The following is a 23,173-nucleotide window of genomic DNA, read 5'->3' as shown; positions in this document are numbered from 1 at the left end:
AATACCACCAACAATATAACATAAATATATGAAAATTTGTTTAAGTTATAATTGGAATTAAAAAAAATTCAACCACAAATCTCCATCACTTTCATACATATAACATAAACAATATTGTTACTATCATAATGGGAAATTTCTTATTTTATGAGATTTACTTTTTTTTAATTAAAATTTAAAATAATATTAAAAGATAAAATAGTAAATAAAATAAAGGATAAAATAGATAATGAAAAGGGTAGCTCAAACTCATGTATTTTCTTTATATATAGTAATAAATAAATTATTTGAGGTTCCTAGTTACCGTTCGTGATGTTTTCGTGAACATTTTGTTAAGTATTTTTAATATTCGAATTTACTTTTATCTATTTATTACGTGTGTTATATTTGTATTGAAAGTTTTAGGTAATTTTGAAAAGAGAAAAAGTTTGCCCAAAAGAGTTGGATCATTTTTTTTTAATATACAATCAATCAATCAATAGTATATATAGTATCTATACTATATATAAAGAAAACAACCTCTTTCAGCACTTTTAGGCTGACTTTTTCTCTTTAAAAAAATGTTCTCAATTTTCAATAAAAATAACACATGTAACAAATATATAAGAATAAATTCAAATATTAAAAAAAATGTAACAAACATGATATGAGTATGTATATGTTTAACCTTTTTTCCTTTATCTTTTAAAAAGTGTAACAAACTAAATGAGTATATCGATCCTTACTTTTTCATTATCTTAATTACACTCTTAAACAATTTTTTTTTATAATAAAGATGGTTATTGGTGTCATTGAAAAAAAATAAGAAATTATCTCAATTAGACTTTTAAACAACTTTTTCTATAATAAAGATGGTTGTTGGTGTCATTGAAAAAAATAAGAATTTAGATTATATTTTTTTGTTAAATTGTTGTTGTCATTAAAATATATAATCATGGTTAGTTTGATTTGTTATAATTTGAAAGCAACAAGCATTTATATCTTTACTTTTAATTAAAATCAAAATTTCATAAAAAAACACTGTTAACAATTTTCAAACGTTCGCGCAATATATTTTCAAGCATTTATATCTTTTCTTGTGTCTCATTGTTGTTGTTTATGGATAGCTAAACAATTTATGTAAAGCTAACTGTTAATTGTTTGCTTTTAATATATTTTGAGTCTAATATAAGAAAAAATATACAAATTTTCAAGTTCGGGGGACATTTTAAACATAATTGCAAAACTTCAAGGGAGTATTTGCAAAATGTGATATTGACTAATAGAAGAATTTGACGGAGGTGGTAAATTGATTAACGTTGTGCAATTTCAAGGGCGTAATTGAAGTTTGTTAACGTCAGAAGGTAATTGACGAAATTTACAATTGAAGGGAGTAATAAGCCCACTTGGGTTGACCTGGTGGTATTGACTTGGGTCTTGGGAGTGTGCTCCTCCGCAGGGTCTCAGGTTCGATTCTCTCCGATGTCAATTTGGGTGGGCTATTTAGCTTCTTCAAAAAAAAAAATTTAAGGGAGTAATTGCTTATTTAAATGAAACAAACATTTTTATTTTTATATCTAAAAAAACATTTATATTTTTAAATAAAAATAATATAATATGGTTTTTATTTTTTTGTAACAGAATATGAGAGAAAAGAGTGGGTGGGGGGGGCGCGGTTTTATTATCTGAGAAAGGTAGAGGCATTTAGTAGGAGTATAGGATTCGAATAATCGTAAAGAGAGAATAAAATATCAAAAAAAAAAAAAAAAAAAGAAGAAAGAAAGCAAAGCAGAGGTGAGTGAGGGGAAAATCGAGGAAGAAGGAATGAGTGCCACTGCTACTTTAACTCCAAACTTGTTTGGGGGTTACTACACCACCAATACCATCATCGCTTCATCTTCATATCTATTCTATCCACATCCACATTATTATTCTTCTTTCAATAAGGACAAGCCAAACCCTAATTTCAATGCCTTCTCCTCCTCCTTGTCTGCTTCTCTCTCGCCCAAACCCAAACCCAAACCATCCCTCTCAACACGGACAACGGTACCTCTCTCTCTCTCTCTCATACTCTTTTTTTATTTTGAATTTTAATTTAATGGATTACTAGCAACATCCACACACTTCCCAATCCTATTATTGTTTGTTATATTACAGTGTCTTTATGGGCATAATAACATGAATAGAGATCAAGATCCCGATTACGAATTCCAGAATGGTCCAGGCTTATTTGATTCCGATGAAGAACAACTAGTAGGCACTCAAATTCCAACCCAGGTTCAAACTATGGTCGAAGGTTCAGGTTCCATCAGGGTATCCGACTACAACCCTGCTCCTGATGTTGATTATCTACAGGTCTCTTTCTATTTTCTGTTTTTTTTTTTATCCAACTCCTCCACCAGCGTTCACTTGTGATATTATTTCATTTCTATTAACTTAATTCATTATTACTGTTCTTCACATATTCTGTTTGGTAGGGGAAATATTTTACACCTGCATACTTATATGGTTTAAATGCTTTTTTTGTAACCGCAAAATATTCCGATGCAAAAATACTTTTTGTAACCTAATTTATGCATTGGGAATTTTCCTTTTGCTCATTTTCTTTATCACCCTTGTATCCTCCTTGTATTCATCATATCTTTTTGTAATTTGGGATTTACTTTTGTTTCATATTCGATCGGTAGAAAAGAAAAACAGAGAATCAAAAACTTTAATGTTTTGATCAGAAGCAAAAAAAAAAAAAAAAAAACCGAGAATCAGTAGATCACGTCCTTGATAGTGGGGCTATGTTTATTTACTAAATTATCCTTTTGTTAATACTAGTTTAAAATAGTAGAAAATGGGTTTTTAGTCAATACTAAGTGGGTATAGGTTGCTAACTTACTCCTTAATGTTTAGGTAGGAGTAAGTTATCGGCCTCCTATATTGTGTGTGTGTGTGTTTGTAGGTGTGTGTTTGTTATTGTGGACGCTATCCCCCTGCCACATCACCATTGACCATATTTTTATGACGGATTTTTGGCTTGCCCCTATGAACCGCAGCCATCGACATAACACTGCACTTGTTTTTGACTTGACAATGCCTTTTCACACAATCATCAAATATTCATTATCTATAATGGTTACAATCTTGAAAGCAACCTCAGTTATCTGCTGGACATTACGTTGTGCAGTAATTAAATTGATTTGTTGCAGGAGTTATTGGCTATTCAACAACAAGGACCTAGAGCTATTGGCTTTTTTGGAACACGAAACATGGGATTCATGCACCAGGAACTAATTGAGATTCTTAGCTATGCCATGGTTATAACTGTAAGAGATGCTGCTTGCTTGTAGAGCACAAGTGATGCCGTACAAGCTCTGATTTTTGTTGACAATCCCTATGACTATGTTTCACAACTTAGGTTGCAAATTTTTCTTTGTAGAAAAACCACATATACACATCTGGAGCATCTGGGACCAATGCAGCTGTTATTCGGGGTGCTTTAAGAGCAGAGAAACCAGAATTGCTTACAGTTATATTACCCCAAAGTTTAAGCAAACAGCCTCCAGAGAGTCGGGAGCTGTTATCCAAGGTAAAGTTTACATTTGAAAGTTTTTATACAATATCATTAAGGTTTGAATTTTAAAGTGTTCTCGTAATATATTTTACATAGGATTATTTAATTTTAACTTTGTGGTAGGATCATTTGCTGAACATCTGTCCTTTTTCTCTTCCTGTTTGTGATATTTTATTCTTAATGAAGAAAAGATGTTCATATTTTTTATAGTCTGTTCTATATGTATTATAACGACTGGGATAAAGGCAGATAAGATAAGAGAGTTCAACAAAAACTAGAATATGATAGAGACATGATAAAGTTTTATTCTACCCGGTGTTTAATGCACATGCAGTAACAAACTAAATATATTATTCTACTATATATTTGAGATAAACCAAATAATGATATATATAGCCAAAATTCTCCTTGTTATAAATGTACATTTAATTTATTAAATAATTTAAATTTGAGTTAATTTTATATTCTTAATATTAATTATAGTTTTAATTTAAGTATTTTTTTTATTTCTATATTTTTTTATATTCTTAAATTTAAATTATTTCTATATTTTGATCAGTTTTAATATTCTTATAAGATTATATAAAAGTAATTACTCTTGGTTAAAATTAAACATACATTTTAAAATTTAATCATAATTTTTTATATTAAATTAAAGTTAATATATTTATAATGTTAAATATCAATTTTTTATTTAAAACATGTTTATGAAATTATTGGATAAGAAGAACAAAACAAAAATTACGAAGACCAATGCAATTATTTAATGTTATAAATTTGATAGGTACCAAATATGGCCCTATATTTAAGGATGTGCATTTCCTTAGTGCTTATCGTATGGTTCTTAACTAAAGTTTGTTATAACCAAAGAAAGTGTATTTTTAGTTCAGAACCATACAAAAAGCACCTAAGGAAATGTACCTAAGTTTTGTCTTATCTTTAATGCTCTTAGGGAATAGGGATCATTCACGTATATAGAAAAAATTCATTCATATATTTTTTTTTGACAATGATGCATTTTTTTAAAGATAAAATAAGGGCATAAAAGTAAATTAAGCAACCGATGCATCTTAACATGTGTGACTTTTTCTTATATTTGGGACTTAAAAAAATTCCAATATTTTCCTTATATATGGGATCTGAGGGAGTATTTTATAATGGTGAATTTGGAAATCATTTTCTTATCTTGGTTTTTCTAGTCTAGCCTCCACCACGTAACAAAATTTAACTAGAGAAACATGATTAACTTATCATTTGATGATGTTGGGTTAAGATATGATATCTTATCGTATCATATCCATCAAATGAGTCCTAATTGTTTTCCAAGATGAAGATTGTCATTCTTAATTACCCCAGTCCTTTTTATAAGAAACAAAAATGTCAATATTTTTGGTCCTTTTTGTAAGAAACATTGACCAGTTTTCAATTGTATTACAAGCTCTTAGCTCAGTTGGTAAGGACAATGCATAATATATGCAAAGGTCCGAGGTTCAAACCCCGACCACCACAAAAAAAAAAGAAGCTAAATTTCATTTGTGCCCTTAATTATTATGAGAGAGAATACTAAAAGCAAGTTTGTGGAATTAAGAGTAATTAATATAGGGGTATACATGAAATAAATTTAAATTTATAGGAATATTAAATGAAAATAACTATTTTTAACGTGTTTCCTTGGTCTTGATGATTTATGTATTTTGCTTCTTATATTGGGTTTTTTAACGTGTCCTCGCCCCTCGGAGCACAATTAAGAAATCAAAGAAAATTGTTGATTATAGTCATAATTATTATAATTATTCTCTCTATTTAATATCATAATACAGTTTCCTTTGATTATTAATTTTCCTTATTTTGAGAGATCCCCTTTCGTATATATTTGTACATCTCTTTTGTGCAATGCATGTTGATCATTCTAAATCAATGTAGTCAAACACGAGATCCTGATAAAGTATGATCAGGAGGGGGATAGAATATCGTAACTTGACCGTAATACAATTTGTAAGATCCTACCTAAGGGTAAAATTGCACTTATATGTATAATGTACATACACACACACACACACACACAAAAACATAAGCATAAAAATTATCATACATGAACAACATAACCTCTAAATCTCATCATCAAACTAAGTTAATTAAAAAATTCATAACCGTCATTCCCTAAGTTCACAACACCCAAGTATTAACTTCATAAGTAACTCAAAAGACTAAGTTCATAATAAGTAGGGCTGGAAATGAGTCGAGCTGAGTCGAACTTGCTTCAGCTCGGCTCGACTCGATAAAATTTAGTTCGGCTCGAAACTCGACTCGAGTTCGTTACGAACTATTTTTTTAGCTCGAACTCGACTCGATTCAAGCTCACGAGCAGCTCGGTTCAGCTCGATAGGTTCACTTAAATATCAAATGAACCAAAAAAAATAAAAACTATATTAGCAAGGTGTTTTGTTGACCTTAGGACCCCATAGTATCGGGAAATAAACCATGGCACAACTTTCTTAGTTGATAATGCATTAGGTGAATAACACCTTGTTTTATAACAATAGTGCAATTGGTAGTATTTAATTTCAGGCAATGTGGGACAAAAACAGGAGTGCAATTTTCTTGTTTCTGCTCTTTCCTCATTCTACTGTTTCTTTTACATAATTCTTTCCTTCTACAATTAATTGTATCTTGATTTTAGCTTTGTGAATGTAATCTCAATCTTCCATCAGAAAAGAACTACAATCCAAATCTTCTTCTTTTTTAATTAATTAATTAATTTACGACATCAAACCTTCTATGATGGTACATATACATGTAATAATAATAACAATTCAATAATGATATCGGGGAGAGTTTTTAAGTGTGAGATTTCTAAGTGGTAAATATAACTAAAAATTAATTACAAAGTGTGTGTGTATATATATATATAACGAGCTGGTTCATGAACCAAACGAGTCGAACTATATATAGTTCATGTCAACTCATTTGTTTAACGAACTTAATTTTCAACTCAAGTTCGGCTCATTTGGTTCATGAACCAAATTCAACGAATTAATTACCGAATCGAGTCTCGAACTATTTTCGAGTTGGTTCGGTTCATTGCCAGCCCTAATAATAAGTAAATGAAATTACACAGAAGGGGCAAAGGACTGTGTTATATTTGTTATGGATCATATTCAACGTGGCACACATGTAAAAGATTGTTTTGGATTGAGATTTCCATGACAAAAGTGGATCAGAAGGCAACAGATTCTTATGAGAATTTAAAGGGGAAGGAAAATAAGATATGAGAATTTAAAGGGGAAGGAAAATAAGATGAATCTGAAGAGTAATTGATAGAACTTGACCATTACCAGTGAAACTATGGTTTGGTTTTTCGAAAAGAGCAATCTGTTAATATTCTGTGAAGCTCGAGTTAGGGTGCCAATTTTGAGAGTTTGTGAGTTGCTGTAATTGGCAACCAGGGTTTGATGTTTCTGTTGCACGAGACCATTGTTATTGGAAAAAACTTGAGGTTGCTGTGGGCAAAATTGCTGGTGGAGGTTGTCCATAGGACTATAGTGACAGGTGGCTCTCCCTTGAGGTATGGGAGGGTTGAACAGCATGTTAAAATGATGATAGCTAACTCCAGCTATGTGGCTGAACTTGAAGCAGACCTGCTATTGCAGAGTTATAATGACCTGCACAGCCACGACTAGAATGGCCATAATTCGATAAGGAGTTGGGCTGATTTGACGAGAATATGGAATCAACTCTGGCTGAGCAATACTTGCTTGTGGTGGACGATTGCTGATTATTGAGAAAGATTAATAGCGGGGCATTAGAAAAAACTTTCTGCATCTTTCGATGCAAGTTTTGTGGGCCAACATTAGGGCGTCAATTCATCCACATTGATAGGCTCAAACTTGCTATTGGCAAAGCATTCAGAGACTCATTCTTGTAGTAGACGTTTAAGGATGATATCAAAACCAACGACGGCTTTGACTTATAAAAGGAACTCTAAAATGGAGTTACCTTCCAAAGTGTTATTGCATAGTTTTGTATGCAATTGATGAGCTTTTGCTCAAGTTTGCGCATGAAAATATGTATGAATCATCTCTGAGTTCTTATGGGGGCACAAATCCAATTACACTAGTCAAAATAGCACTATAAAGTGACAGCTGTAACCAAGGCAGAAACTGGTCTTGTAAGATAGGCTTCATTATATTTTCTATATCTTGTCTTCTTCTGATAAGAATATCAACAAAAAATTGGAGTCACCTCATAGTGGTGAAAACAAAAATATTTTATTTTATAACATGTTCTGCAATTCTTATAAAAAAAAACCTATTCAACCATTGGTCCATGGAAGGAAGTTATGATCACTGTGCTTCTCATATGATCATGTGAAAAAAATTGGTTGGGGGCAGAATGTAAAACAGAAGTTGCAGAAATTTTAGGTGTTTCTTAATTCAAGAGGCAATGGTGCCACAACCTCCAGCGAAGGTAGAACATGTGAAGCCATCGGAGATCTCCAGCTCTAACACCATATTAGTTTTCATACAAACCGGAAATAAACTTTGAAAGAAAAATTCTGAGTTCAATCTGAACATTTTGTATTACACATAATCAATCAACGAGGTACATGTGATTTATAGTAGAGTAACAGTTACTATAGTTACAACCAACTGGTAACCAGAAGTTGTAAAGTAGTTTCCGGATATTATAGAAAATATTAAAATAGAAGACCCTAGATTTATGAAAATGGAGTGACGAAACCTGGAGCTAAAATGATAGTTAATATAATACTCTTCTTAAAATTTGGGTTGGGTCTAACGCAACCATTGCAATATCAGCTTGTAAGCGGAGGGATGTTTTCCACTTATAAACACAATTTTAGGTCATACTCATATTTCATCCAATGTGGGAGTCTCAACACACACCCTTCATGCCTAGGACTAGACATCTGGAGTGTGACATGAGTAGCCCAGTAGTGGGTGGCCCAACAAATCTTAAATAACTTTGATACGTCTTAAAATTTGGGTTGGGCTTAATTCAACTCACACAGAACTGGCTTTTAAGGCGAGAGATGGTACACACTTCTAAACACATTTTCATACCATACTTCATCCAATGTGGGGATCGGAACAACTCTATTACACCCTTTGCAAGGTCAACGAGTTTGGGAGACTGCAGAAGGCTCACACGCACAGACACACTAAGCTTGGAGCACAGCCCAAGAAATCTGGTAGGGAAGAGGTGTGGTAAGAATATCACCCATTGTTCTTGAGCTAAAACATGAACTACTGCAAGTTGCTTGAAGCTAAGCTGAATGCTAATAATCTGCTGATACTATATCACCCTACATAATACTCCAATTTGTCAGTTTTACTCGTCTACTTTGTCTAACTCTTGACTTTTGCTTTTGTTAGAATTTGTTCATTTTTCTACCAATTTTGATATAAGAACTCAGACTCTTGACTTTCTCTTTTATGTTTTAAATCTTTTTTTAGTCTGGATTTATTCTCCTAGTAGATATAGATTTTTTTACAAACCACCTGGTAATCAAAAACCCCATTTCATGTCTATTTATTTACCTCTTGTCAAAAAAAAAAAAAAGTCTATTTGTTTACCTTTTTATCTGGACTGTTGTACTGAACCAGATGAACTCTAATGCATGCTATAAAAATTTAGGTTTCATTCTGCTTTGTCTCCTAGTTTGTATATATTGTATCGTTCTCGATCCAAAACTGGATTTATCTCTTTTTGCATTGGTATGCTGCGATTTTTCTTTGGCATGAACTCTTCAGGTCCTTTAGACATTGGTTATGCCCTATGCTCTTTTGTGGTTTTGGCACTCGTGAATAGTAGCTATGGTCTGTGTTGAATTACTTCATCTTTGCTGTTCTCTGGTGTTTACGACAGCCGTGGCTGGAAATAGGCATGGCTGGGTAGAGAAAGTGCAGAACAACAAAGAATGCAGACCAGAGCATGTTTGTTTGTGATTATGGGTATTTCTTTGTTAGACCTACAGAGAAACACATGTTCTGTTGCATCTCAATTTCAGTTGCTTTCTTTTGTTGCCTTGCTGTGAGGATGTCTTGTTCTCTTTCTTTATACTCTCCTTTCTCCCTGAATATACTCTACATGCAAACACACCCTTAATGTTCCCTTTTCTTTAAGTAGGGTACGGTCTTCCAAATAACCTTGGACTAGATTGTAGTGTAAAATACTCAAATCCATATTCTGATTGAAGTTCTTAAGCTCCCTAAATATGGAGAAAAATAACCTTGCACATGGATAAAGAACACTTCTTAAGGGTTGTGCTGTGCACAAGATTCCCCGTATTATGGTCGAATTTATAATCATTAGTTGTGATTCCAATGATTTTGTTGAATGTGCAGGTGAAAAATGTGATAGAGAAGCCCTATAACGATCATCTACCTCTATTAGAAGCCAGCAGGTTTATACTACTAGCCTTTTCTTGCTGTCTTTTATTTTGGAGTGATTATAATTTCACAGGCTTTACACTCACAAACCCCGTCTTAGACTCTCGTGCAAGGGCAAGAGCTTTGTCCTGCTGTAACCTTTTCTGAATAGTCCATGAGTCTCTCACTGTAGAGTATGTAGGGGATTTCTTAGTTTAATGTTTGTGCATTTAGCTTTATTCATGGAAAAAAGAAATTAAACTGAAAGAAGGGATCTTCTAATCAGGAAAAGATCATATGTAAGATCATATGTGTGGCATATTTTAATACTTAATTGTTTCATATCAGTGGCATTTAACACTGCATTTAACACTTTTTCTCATGGATTATTATTTTTTTCTTTCATGTGTAACAATTCACTTAACTATATATGATTCTCTTCCTCAATTCGTAATTTAATAAATGCATTGTTATTTATTTGAGGTAAAATTGGCATAAAAAATTTAATGTTTTATTCACAGCCTAAAACTTCCCAAGTATGAAAAAATTTGTATGTTAAAACATCACATAAGAAATGGGGGGCAGTATAATATGGGTATGATACCAATTTAGAGAATCAATGGCATAGAACATATCACTGTATGACATTGTAATACATTCCGTTTGTTAGTTACTTATATATTGTTTGGAAAAAAAAAATTGTTTCGTTTAGTCTAATGTAAATTGGATAAATAAGCTCGGTATTGGTTGCGAGTTGCTACTGCAACCAGCTTGTATTTTAGTTTTTTGAGCAAACTATGTTGTCATAGAAGCTTGTAAGATTATGACATTATTTTCTCTACCGTTGTTTCAATTTCAGGCTATGTAATATGGATATCATTTCACACGTCCAGCAAGTCATCTGCTTTGCTTTCCATGACAGTAGGTTGCTCATGGAAACTTGTCAAGAAGCAAAAAATTTGCGGAAAATTGTGACTCTCTTCTACCTTGACTGAGGCAATTTTTATCCCCGTGTACACATTATTTCTGTGCCTAATGTGGGGATTGGGAGGGTAATGCTTATTTTTTGGTTTGTAATTATAACTTTATGCGAAATGTCATATTGCTTTACTTGCCTCTTTGAAGTTTAGTTAGAAAGGTAATTTAACCACATTCTAGGAGAATGGTAGAATGGTTGTAGACTTCATTTTAAAACGTAGGACGTTGTCACTCCTACATAACTACTGAAAACTCTATTTTTGGAAGTGTGCATTTGTGTTGCACAAACTGATTCCAAGCACACTTTTGAACAGTATACTTTATTTTTTTATATATTCACACACATTTGGACCGATGGTGGGAGTGAGGGAAATAGCACCCTAAAACGTTTAATTTATTTTTCAAAGTTAGAAAACCACAAGTTTCTTTTACGTGTAAAATTATAGTCCTCAAGAAAAGCATATTTTCAACTTTCTTGATGTGGTGCTAAAATTTTCACATGATTGTGTGATATTCATATATCTCGAAGGTATAAATTATATGTCTGTCAATGTTCCAACATCCTTGAGTTTAATGATATTGACAAAAATATTGTTCCAACATTCTTGCGTTTAATGATATTGACAAAAAAAATAAAAGGCTTAGTTTGTCATTTGTTCCCCTAATTAATTTTCAGTTTCTTTTTGGTCCCATAATTAATAAAATCCATGTTTGGGTCCCTCAAGTTTAGTTAATCTTTGTTAGTCAGATAAATCCGTGACTGTTAATTTAACCCCAAATTTCTATGGTGGACCAACCTTAAGAGTGGTTCACCATAGATCCTATTATTTTTTTTAATTTAAACTGTTTGATTTTTTTATTAAAAGAGGATCGTTAGATCATGCATGTCTACTGTATTTTTCAGTGAGTCAACAACACTTAATTTTTTCCCCATTTCTTCATCTTTTTTCCCTAACTTCCTCATCAACGTTCATAAAAACAAGAATCGATTAAAATCACAATCACCATAACATTTAATTCATATCAATTAAAAAAACTGAATCAATTAGAGAAGGCAGATTATATTCATATCATTTTAATAACATTCTTTCATAACATTTTCAGAAAACAAAAATCAGATTGAATCTTTAATAAAATTCCTTCATCCATATCATTTAATTCAATTGGAAGAAGAAGAATACATTTTCAGAAGTAAGCTTGATGCGCCCATATCCACGGTTTTCACACCTTAACAAAAAAATCAAGGAAAATAACAAGAGAAGACGATATTGGGTCTGCTCGTTTTGTTGTTCATCCATCGAACCCAGAAACCTAACAATCATCATCTTCAACCTCGGATTCCTCCTCCTTCATCCGAAAAAATTCAACAATAAATGCACCTTCTATTCATCTCATGAAATTGTCGCACCACCAACCACCACACACACTATCCTCTACGCTCTCTCTTTCGCTCGTGTTCTCTCCACTGTCGTTGGATCTAAACGGCGGCGTGTGGCTTTCTCTCTCTTACAAACACTCACCAGAGGCGTGATGGTGGTGGATTATGAAGTTAGATCTGAGCGGTTGTGGTGTGGTGGTGAACGGCCACTGATACGACGTTCTCTCTCAACTATTAGGATGATGGACAGAGGTCGAAGGGTGAGAGATGACTGTGGGAAGAGAGATTTTTGTGGTGAGGATGACAGACATAGTTGGTGGTTGTGGGGTTGCAAATATGGTGGTGATGGTGTGTAGGAGGGAAGCAGTGGTGTGGATGCGAGGAGAGAGTGTGTGATGGTGGATTTTTGAGGTTGAAGTTTTGACAATAAACATACATGTGTTCATTCGGTTGATACATCAACTAGACTTTTCACCCGTGCTGCCGCACGGATCATATATATTTCAAAACATTACCTTCACTTTTTAATAAAAAAATATAGGTGCGAAATATCATAAGGTCTGTCTACAAAACTCATGTTATACGTATATACGATAATTTGTTTAGTATAAATAAGCTTTTACCTATCAGTAAATTTTTTTTAAATGAGCTTATATGACTCTGTAAGTTTGATTGCAATTTGAGATATAATAGATACTTGAAATATAAAGGATTACACCAGTGTCAACATGATTGAATTATAAAGCTGCCAATTAATACATACTTGGAATGAAAATTGTAACAATGAAAATGTAGTTGGGACAGTGACACCATGACACAATGAGAATTATAACAATTAAATCGGTTCTGTGCAGCACCAATGGTTTTAAACAACGAAAATATTGCTAACAACACGTACATACTGAAATACCCTGCAAAAACACGGTAGCAACTAAAATAGTCATTTACAGTTCAGCACCATTAAGGATAACTTAAAATCTAATGAATATCAGAACAACACTTAGTTGCATCTTATTACAAATAGTTCATAACACAGGTTCTGCACAGAAACGGGACACAACCCCACTAAAACTCCTAACAATTGGAGAACCAAAATTGCTGCTCTAACAACTTAGCAAAGCTAGGCATGCTACGCGCCCTAACACAGCCGCGCTAAACTACACCAAAAGGAGGCTACAAAGTGGTTTTAGCAGCAAAACAGTACCCAAAAAACAGACTGCGAAAACAGCCAAGCTCCAAACAAACACCAGTAAAAAAACCTGCCAGCCGAAGCTCCCAAAAACAGAAAACAGATGACAGCAAAAACCAGCACAGCAAAGTTCCTGTTGTGTATTGAATTAGAAATTTAAATTCCATAGAAATCAAACATGATTACTACAAAAAGTCTACCTAAATTTGATAAAATGAGTGAAAGAAAATAAGAATAAAAAAGACCTATCAAACACTTGGAATGAAAAGTGGCTTTCTTAAAAGGAAATGACGTGCAACTGATATTAAAATTGACAAAATGGTAGATGCACTATCTGCATAGCAAGAAAATTTCTCTCATGTTATACTAACCTATCTCGTATGTAATAAGAATCTTCATTGTGAAACATATTACGTGCAATTTTTTACCGGTGCAAAAAGGATATCATAGAAATCACGGAGAGCAAACCATTATTTGGTTAAGTATATACTACCATTTACTTTTCCAGCTACAACATCGATTCAATTGTTACATGAATCAATCATTGTTGCATAGTGATTGATTTCATTACCGAAATCAGCAACAAACATGGGAGGTAACATCACAACACCCTATATGATAGTGAAAGGTCAGCATCAATGAAAAAGAACAAAAACATAATGAAAGATCAAAGATAAAGTACGCGCACATCATTAACATGAAATCCAACGGCATGTGTTCGATAGTTAACCCTTAGTTCATTTACATGTCCATATCAGTCAATGAATTTTGATCCAATGGAGCTATATATGAAGAAAAAAAAAACATTTGTTAGCATGGTAGTAAAATGGATCTATGATTAAACTCAAATAAGCATTACAAATTAAGATATGAGAGGGTAAATAGACAACTCAGAATAACAAAACAGCATGTGGGAAGGAGTCTCATCAAACATCAAATATTAGAATTTGTTTTTTCTTTGCAGTCAAAACAAATGAACCACACAATCTACATAAAATTCAAGAAACAAAGAAATAAACAAAATGAAAATTCTGAATGTGTAAGCATCAGCTGGATTTTACTTGTTCCTCACAATATACCATGCAAACTCATCCCCTCTCTTATATTCTCTTCCAGTACAACTAAATATCAAATCAATGAGTTACATGTAATGATCTAAAAGCTCTGACATTTCTCAAAGTAACTTATCATGGATTACTATTAACTCTATTAAATCAGCAACTCAAGTTAATTACAATATTAGCATATAATAAATTGTTCGGCATGACAGTTCTTTTACCTTAAAAATTGCATCATAAGATAGACTCTCCTCCTTTGCACCACGGTCATCAACTCCATTTTAATTATGCAAATGTCTGCATAAAGTTTTAAAATTAAAAGTGGCCATCACAACTCCATGACATTGCTGAAATAATCAAAAATAAAATGATTATGACATGAATGATCTTATATAATTGTATGCACATATGACGATATTGTAAACATAAAAACACACACCTCTGATGACTCAATTAAATCCTTGATCGCCATCCTTCAATGTCGAAATACGCTGCATTATCATATAAGACCATGTCAGTTAATCCCCTCCTTGTCAGATGCTTTATTGATAGAACTATCACCTAATATTCCTTACAAAAAAAAAAAAAACTTTCATACCTAATATTGGAATACTTTCTTAACACCAGATCTCATTAGAAGATAAAAAGTAATGAGAAATTGTGTATAGGAAGTGACAACGTATAAGCATAAAATCACATATCTAATTTCTTCCAACAGGGAAATAGACAAAGTGCAATGATTTTAACATCAAATTACAACTTAGTAAACATCAAATTAGAAGTAGTAAAAACAAAAATCATCAAAATAAAGCATGAAATCTCCATACCTTTAATTCCTAATAGGACCAAACAACCCAATGTCAACTTTAGTTCTGCGTAAGGAAGTAACGCACAAAGTTTCATTAGTTCTCAGTGCAATACGCACATACAGTTGCTTATACTACAGACATGCTTATATACATAAGGCTATATAAATTGTTCAAAACATGAAACACAAATTTATCAATTCTTTACAATATAGAACATACACATCATGTCATGCTCCAATATCTCATAAGATATATTCTGACTTTTATAACAACAACTCATTTGCAAAATATGTCAAACAGTTCAAATTGTTTTAGTAACAGCAAAAAGCAAAAGAAATCTTCAATGTCATCTCCAAACATTATACTTCATACAAATAGCCTATGTACAAAATATCAATGAAAAAACTAAACCAACATAGAATAGAAAGGTTAACCAACTGTGTAACAAACTTTGTTATTATACTCGAAAGTGGAAATAGTCGTGGATTGAATCGAACGAAGAAAAAGAAGATATAGGGAAACAAATTCAAAATCAAAGTTAAATACTTTAAAAACTAAAAATGATATAGGGAGTAATTTGAATTTGAAATAGCTTTTAAAACTTTGAATAAAAAACCAATTACAGGTGAAAATTGATAGAGACAATATATCAAACAGGTGGTGGACAAAAGGAAGAAGAAAAACCTATTCACAAAGAGGAATTTGTATTTACCTTTTGTAGCTTATGTCTTCCGCGTTCAGTGGTTGTTGCTTGTTCTCATGAGAATTTGCCAAGGCTGAAACAAAAAAAAAATGGAACATATATTAAATATATTTGCCAAGGCTGTTAATATACTTCCTCTAGATGTCAACTACTTCTATAGCATTACTATTAATCTGGGAATTTCATTTATCAACATCCATGATTCTTTTAGTAACCCAAAACTTTCAATAAAAATAAGGTTTCTTTTCTTATATCCCTCACTACCCTTGGATCCTCTATCAAGCATATACATACACAAACAAAAGAAAACTAATGGATGCTCAAGAGTGAAGGGTTTCTGCCTATAAAAAATCAAAATCAAAATTAACGTTAACGTAAATGAAATAGTACAGAACCCGGATTTGTTAAAATCTAGAACAAAACCCAATTTTTTCGACAGCCTCATCTTCTACCCATAAAAAAATAGTATATTAACTGTAACTTAAATGAAACAGAACCACCCAGATTTTTATTGCAAAATTAAACAAAATTAGCATAAAATTAAAAATAAAACAGAGAAATTACCACTCATGAATATGTAGGAGATTCGATAGTGGGAGCTCATGTGGGATTCTCTTCTCGATCTGATCACTTTCGCTCTCAGTCTCGCTGTTCTCGTAGCCATAGAACAGTACGGCGTTGCCGAAAATATATGAGGAAGAAGACGGTCTGGAAATGAAAGAGGCAAATGAAAAAATTGGGTCAATGTTGTGAGTGAGCAGAGATGAGATCTTAATTTCATTCATAAAACTCTTGCAATAAAAGAAGAAGGAATGAGCGATGGAGTAGAAGAGTGATCTGAGAAAAGCACAAAAGGAAAAGGAGGCTTCGTTAAAAATATCCCTTGCACATTGAACCTTGTTCTGCAATGTTTTTAACTTATTTTTTTCATTAATCAATGCAACACATTTTTTTAAAACAAATTACAATAAATGTATTGCTTTTTCGATGCAGGTAAATAGGAGGCATGAGAGAGAAATTTAAAATTCAAATTTGAATTTGGTGCCGTCAGATTTTAAAATGATCTAACGGCTGAAATTGATTGGAGCCAAAAAATTTAGGTTTAGGGTTGGAATTAGGGTTTGGATGTCAGCTAGGATTAGATATAAAAATTACGTCATAAAACATCTAAATGGTCTACGTGATTTGTGTACTTATTCATAAATATCACCTCAAATATGTTTTCAAGTTGTGAGGGAACTAATGATTTGACAACAAACATACATGTGATTATTTAGTTAATGCATCAATCAAGTCAAATAGTATCAAGAATCCTTGATGGATTGCAAAAATTATGATTTACCATGGTCATTGTTGATAGAGATTTGTGGAGGTCTTGAAGAATTAAACTTTTAGACCATGATTGAAGTCAATAAGATCTATTTGATCATAATATAAGTTTGAATATGCCTTTGAAGTAGCAAAACTGAGAAAAATATCTTCAATGATATTTTTAAAGGATATTCACATAGAATGAATCATTTTTTAATTTTTTTTTAAATGTTGAGATGGCTTGCCACATAAAATTATTGATAATGATTTTAGGGTTAAATATGTTTTTGGTCCCTATAAATATGTCAATTTTTCGTTTTAGTCCCTCTAAAATTTTCCTTCAACTTTTGGTCCCTATAAAATTTTCAATCACTACTTTTGGTCCCTATTTTCAACTTAATTTATGTATTTTTTAATAAAATTTTGCAGAAATGTGTAAAATATTCTAAAACAATTTCCTGAAAAAAAAATTAGAATTTTTTAACAAAACACAAATTAAATATGAATTTTTAACCGTAAAAAATATAAAAATTCATATTAAATTCATGTTTTGTTAAAAAATTCTAATTTTTTTTTGGAGTGATTCTTATAATATTTTGAATTTTTCTGAAAAATTTTGTTAAAAAATATAAATTCTACATATGAGTTTACTTTAAAAGAGGGACCAAAAGTGAAGATTGAAAATTTTATAGGGACTAAAAGTTGAAAGAAAATTTTATAGGGACTAAAACGAAAAGTTGACATATTTATAGGGACCAAAAACATATTTAACCCATGATTTTATATTTAAACAATTATTTTACTAAAAAAATAAGAAACCCAACGAAAGCAATGTTCATCTCATGTGTCCATCATCATCTTCAAGAAACCAAAAAAAAAAAAACTCAGATTCCTTAATAAGTGAAAACCTGAATTCAATATCGCCATCAAACTAAAAGATTAAAAAAAAAATGACAAAACCAGAGCTTCAAAAATTACTCACAAAATTTCAATTTACAGCGACCTATTTTATAAAAAGGGGAAGGAGAATGCGAGAGAGAATGATATTTTCCAAAGGGAAGGAGAATATGAGAGAGAAAGAGAAACTATAGTGACCCATTTCATTAAGGGTCTATTTGGTAAGACCGGAAAACGAGTTTATATCGAATAGCGAATAGCTTATAAACTCGTTTGACCAAAAAAGCTTTGTTTGGTAATGTTTTTTCACCACGAGCTTATAGCTTATTTTACGAGCTTATAAGCTATTTTCCAGACGCTATTCCAAGTAGCGTTTGAGTTTATAGCTTATAGCTTATCAATTTTTCTTCCAATTTTACCCTTATTGTTAGTTGCTGGACAATTTTTTTTTTTAATAAACGTTAGGTGTTGAACATGCACATTTCTTTTCTTTTAAAAAAAAAATATACATATTGTTTTTGTTACGAAAAGTCACGTACTATTTTTATTTTGGTTCCATGTATATACTGTTATTTTTTTTAGAAAGGGTCATGTATGCTCTTATTGTTATGTAAAATAATTCTTTGTTTTTGAAACACGTAAATGTAATTCAGTGAAGTGAGTATTCAACGTAAATATAATCCAGTGTTAATAATACATATAAAATCTTGACAAAAAAAACATAATAAATAACTATAAAATAAATGTTACTGAATAGAATTTGATTTGATAGTTTAATATCAAAGTTATAATTGATTAAAAAAATTTAATTACCAAATTATAAATATTTAAATATTAATTGATATAAATTTTATTATGAATTAAAAATGCCCTTTTATGTAAATTTACATTTATCACCTAGTTGAACCGCTAATTTTACCAAACATTTCAATTAGCTTATAAGCTAGAAGCTATCGGCTAACTTATTAGCTATCCACTGTTTTTACCAAAAAAAGCCTCAATTAATTTGGGGGTTTTTATGATAAAGAGAGAAGAGGACAAAATAGAGAAAATAAAATGGTAGAAGATAAAGAAAAAGAGAAGAATAAAATTTGTCATTGTTAATGTAAATGGAAAGAAGACGGGGAGAGAGACATAAATTAATATGGATTTTTTGTTGTTAAAGAAAGTGAGAAGAACAAATCTAGATTTTTTGTTGAAGAAGGAGGTGACAAGAGGAAGAAATCTAGGTTTTTGGTTGAAGGAGAGAAGAAGAATGAAGAAAATTTTATTTTAAAAATAATTGTATTTTAAATAAATAAATAATAAAATAATGAAATTATTGATCTGTCATTGCCATGTCAGCATTTTTAATAAAAAAAATAGAAAAAGGATTACCTTGTGCACTTTGTAAAAGAAAAATGACATGTTCTCGTGAGCTTAACTCAGTTGGTATGAACAATGTATAATATATGCAAGGTCCGGGGTTCGAACCTCGGCCACCACAAAAAAAAATGACCTAAATAATATAACAGTTATTTGAAGAAATTATGACAAAATACTAACATTTTCTTATAAAAAAGAAATATTAACAATGTACTTTCTAGGAATGACAATTGGCATCCATGGGGTACGGATAGTGTATGATATCCATCTCGGCTCCGTTGGATAAATATGATACTTGTGTCTGCCCCATACCCGCATGGGTACCTACTATACGGGTAATCCGAGGGTATTGATGTATCCATGGGTACCCATGAATTTTTAATTTTTTTTTTTTTTGGTACAAATGAAGAAATTATGACAAAATACTAACATTTTCTTATAAAAAAGAAATATTAACAATGTACTTTCTAGGGATGACAATTGGCATCCATGGGGTACGGATAGTGTATGATATCCATCTCGGCTTCGTTGGATAAATATGATACTTGTGTCTGCCCCGTACCCGCATGGGTACCTACTATACGGGTAATCCGAGGGTATTGATGTATCCATGGGTACCCATGAATTTTTGAATTTATTTGTTTTTTGGTACAAATGAAGAAATTATGACAAAATACTAACATTTTCTTATAAAAAAGAAATATTAACAATGTACTTTCTAGGGATGACAATTGGCATCCATGGGGTACGGATGGTGTATGATATCCATCTCGGCTCCGTTGGATAAATATGATACTTGTGTCTGCCCCGTACCCGCATGGGTACCTACTATACGGGTAATCCGAGGGTATTGATGTATCCATGGGTACCCATGAATTTTTGAATTTATTTGTTTTTTGGTACAAATAATAACTTTTTTGTAATTATAAAAAAAACTTCAACTTTTAAACATCCATACATAATCCATTCAAATTTCATAAATCATACAAAATTCATGATTCTTACATTATTCATATAAATTCTTGAAGTAAAAAAAAAAAACATAAAAACATCCAAATTTCTTATGCGCAAGAGAAAGTTGACATAAGAGAAAAGTTGATGTATAGCCCTAGAGTGAGTAAACTAAACTAGAGTTTTTTGAGACCTAAAACTCATATAACACACACACGCATAAATATTTTAATAATTTACTTAATTTAATATCGGGTATGGGTACCTACGGGCATGAGTATCATCAAATCCGTGTCCGTATCCATAAAATAACCGGTGGTCAAGTACTCATCCCGTGCACGTGACAGATTTTACTCATGGGTATTTTTTTTTGGTCAAGTAGCCTAGTGGCTAGAGCTCACGCAATTTAATCGTGGAGAAGTGAGATGACGTTGCATATAATATGTGATATCCCTACCATCTGAGCTAAACTCACAGGGATAACAGTGTTCTTTTCTAAATACATTGATTACTATTTTAATTTTATTACTCAATCATATTTTCTGGATAATACCGTATTTTTTTGTAAACTACTAATGTAAAAAGGACAGATGGAGGAGTTGTTATTCAGACTTGCCACGTTAGCAATGTTGAGAAGATAAAAGACAAAAAAAAAAAAAAACTATATATTGATGTTTAGAAAACAATATCGATAAAAAGATATTGAAGAAGGTTTGAGAAAATGGGGCAGGAAAGCAAAGAGCCTTGCAAGAAAGAGGCTTGTAACATTCAAGCTTGCCTCTCCAAGAACAACTTTCTCCCGCAAAAGTATGTTTTTGTTTGTTTCGATTTTATTTATTTAATTTCTGTTTGCATATAGTGATTTGATTGAGAAATCGCTCCACTGATTTTGATTGTGATATATTGAAAAATCCCTAATAATATAATTGGATTGAAGATGTTGATTACCTATTTCATTTGATTTGTTTTGATTTAATTTCTCCTATGTTAGTGTTAATATAATTGGGTTAGAAGATCAATTACCTCTTCATTCCTGTCAGACTGTTAATTAAATAACTGACATAGTTAATTATAAGTTGGAACTAATCAATCTCTTACTGAAATGTAACGCCCTCTGTCCCAATGGCTTCTGCATATCCACCATTAAACTCTATTCCGGCATAACCAACCTCCGAGACTGTTTTCGCACTCCTTCTTAGAAAAGTTAGAAAACTTTCTTCTGCGGCGCCTCATGAAAGGTGTTTGGTAGGTTTTTAATTAAAACAACCACGGACATCACAGTTGCGCTGAAAAACTCTCTTCCTGGTGACTGGTGAGATCAGAGAGATAAAGAATACTTGAACACTACGGAAGATACTTTTATCATAGAAGTACTAATTTATGTCAATTACTATATAGCACAACTACTGTGAATCTAATTCAATAAGACTGTTACCAAATGATGCAAATGTCAGAAGGTGCACAGTGGTATCATCTAAATGGCTATGCCTATGCGGAACACAACGCCAATATTAGAAACTGGAATTTTTTTATAAGCAAATATTGGTAAGTTAATGGTTATGTTAATTTTTGGAATTGAACTCGGAAGGGATCTCGTGCTTAAAACTTCTTGAGTGTCCCTTAACTCACCAACCAAGCTATCTTTACAAAACATTGTTGAAACAAAACTGTTGGACTGAGTTGCTGTCTGAAGTTTCTTATAATACTGCTAGGTGCCTTAAAGTTATTGAATTGCTGGACTCTTGCTGCTCAAGATGCGATTATAATTCAACTCACTGTGCTTCGCTCTCTGGACTATTGAAGCAAAATTCCAAGTAAGTGATGAATTATACTTTCATTTTTCACTATTTCAGATTCATATCGATGACCGGCTTGCATATTTTTGTTTTGTCTGCAGATTTCAAGACTCGGCCAAGTAATTGGATAAGTAGTTGAGGTGTAGGAAAAAACAATGACTTATTTCTAATCAAGTATTATTTTAGTTTTAAAAATTATGTGTAACTTCTGATAATGATAAAATTTAGATTAAGAAAGGGACACCCCAATGCTGGGTAGGGAGATTCACCAGCAATTGTGAATTTAAGTTTTGCTTACCGATTGTGGAATTTCATATTAGAACCCAAGTCACAGTAGATGTGAGCATAAGCTATAACGATTTGTGCCAATTGCAATTGATATTTGTGTATTTTTTTTTTATTTGAATTCTTAACAAAAGTTATATGAATAATTTGATCAAAGTTTCGTCGTGGTGTGGTGTACTTGTATTTAGAAAAGACGAAGGACAAGAGGTGATGGCAATATTTTATGAATTGCAAAGGGAAGATGTTACACCCATCCATTATTTTTACATTCTCACCCATTATATTTTGAGTATTACTTTTCCCACCCTATGCCTTTCCTAGCGCGCCCTATTTTTTTCCAAAATTACCCTCGGGGATTTACGGATTATATAATCCGGAATGAAGCGGTGCACAGAACTGAAACAGAACTGAAACAGATTTTCATGTCATTGTGGTTTTTATCATTTTTTTTTCAATAAATCATTATATATGTTTGTATAAAAGACAATTAACTTAAATATTATATCAAAAAATGATTATATAT

The 23,173-nt window shown here is 32.0% G+C and overlaps 2 protein-coding genes and 1 long non-coding RNA gene across 6 annotated transcripts; 2 read left to right on the top strand and 1 right to left on the bottom strand.

Moving 5' to 3' along the window:
* Nucleotides 1–1,713: 1,713 nt before the first annotated feature.
* On the top strand, nt 1,714–11,174 carry LOC146903632 (uncharacterized). The gene is made up of 6 exons (XM_085738726.1): nt 1,714–2,025; nt 2,137–2,334; nt 3,177–3,293; nt 3,407–3,556; nt 9,907–9,965; nt 10,790–11,174. Exons 1-6 carry the CDS (start codon nt 1,804–1,806, stop codon nt 10,923–10,925), a joined length of 882 nt encoding a protein of 293 aa, XP_085594852.1. The 5' UTR covers nt 1,714–1,803; the 3' UTR covers nt 10,926–11,174.
* A 2,011-nt stretch (nt 11,175–13,185) lies between these two features.
* Nucleotides 13,186–17,108, bottom strand: LOC146903631 (uncharacterized). Of its 4 annotated transcripts, none has more exons than XR_015023961.1 (7): nt 16,610–17,106; nt 16,055–16,118; nt 15,361–15,405; nt 14,973–15,024; nt 14,755–14,880; nt 14,164–14,257; nt 13,186–14,086 (listed from the first exon to the last, which is right to left on the bottom strand). It is a non-coding gene; the product is annotated as an uncharacterized LOC146903631 (long non-coding RNA). The 4 variants fall into 4 exon arrangements; XR_015023963.1 differs by having other exon boundaries at nt 13,186–13,608; nt 13,847–14,257; nt 16,610–17,100; XR_015023962.1 differs by having other exon boundaries at nt 13,186–14,257; nt 14,755–14,830; nt 16,610–17,108.
* Nucleotides 17,109–21,183: 4,075 nt separating this feature from the next.
* LOC146903630 (Cox19 family protein (CHCH motif)) lies at nt 21,184–22,387 on the top strand. The gene is made up of 2 exons (XM_085735810.1): nt 21,184–21,376; nt 22,282–22,387. Exons 1-2 carry the CDS (start codon nt 21,291–21,293, stop codon nt 22,385–22,387), a joined length of 192 nt encoding a protein of 63 aa, XP_085591936.1. The 5' UTR covers nt 21,184–21,290.
* The last annotated feature ends 786 nt before the right edge of the window (nt 22,388–23,173 follow it).

The sequence above is a fragment of the Medicago sativa genome, chromosome 8, assembly GCF_051527215.1.
Source record: "Medicago sativa cultivar Bolivia chromosome 8, Bolivia_mono, whole genome shotgun sequence".
NCBI lineage: Eukaryota > Viridiplantae > Streptophyta > Magnoliopsida > Fabales > Fabaceae > Medicago > Medicago sativa.
Note: the sequence above shows the minus strand (reverse complement) of the source record. Positions and strands in the feature narration are given on the sequence as shown.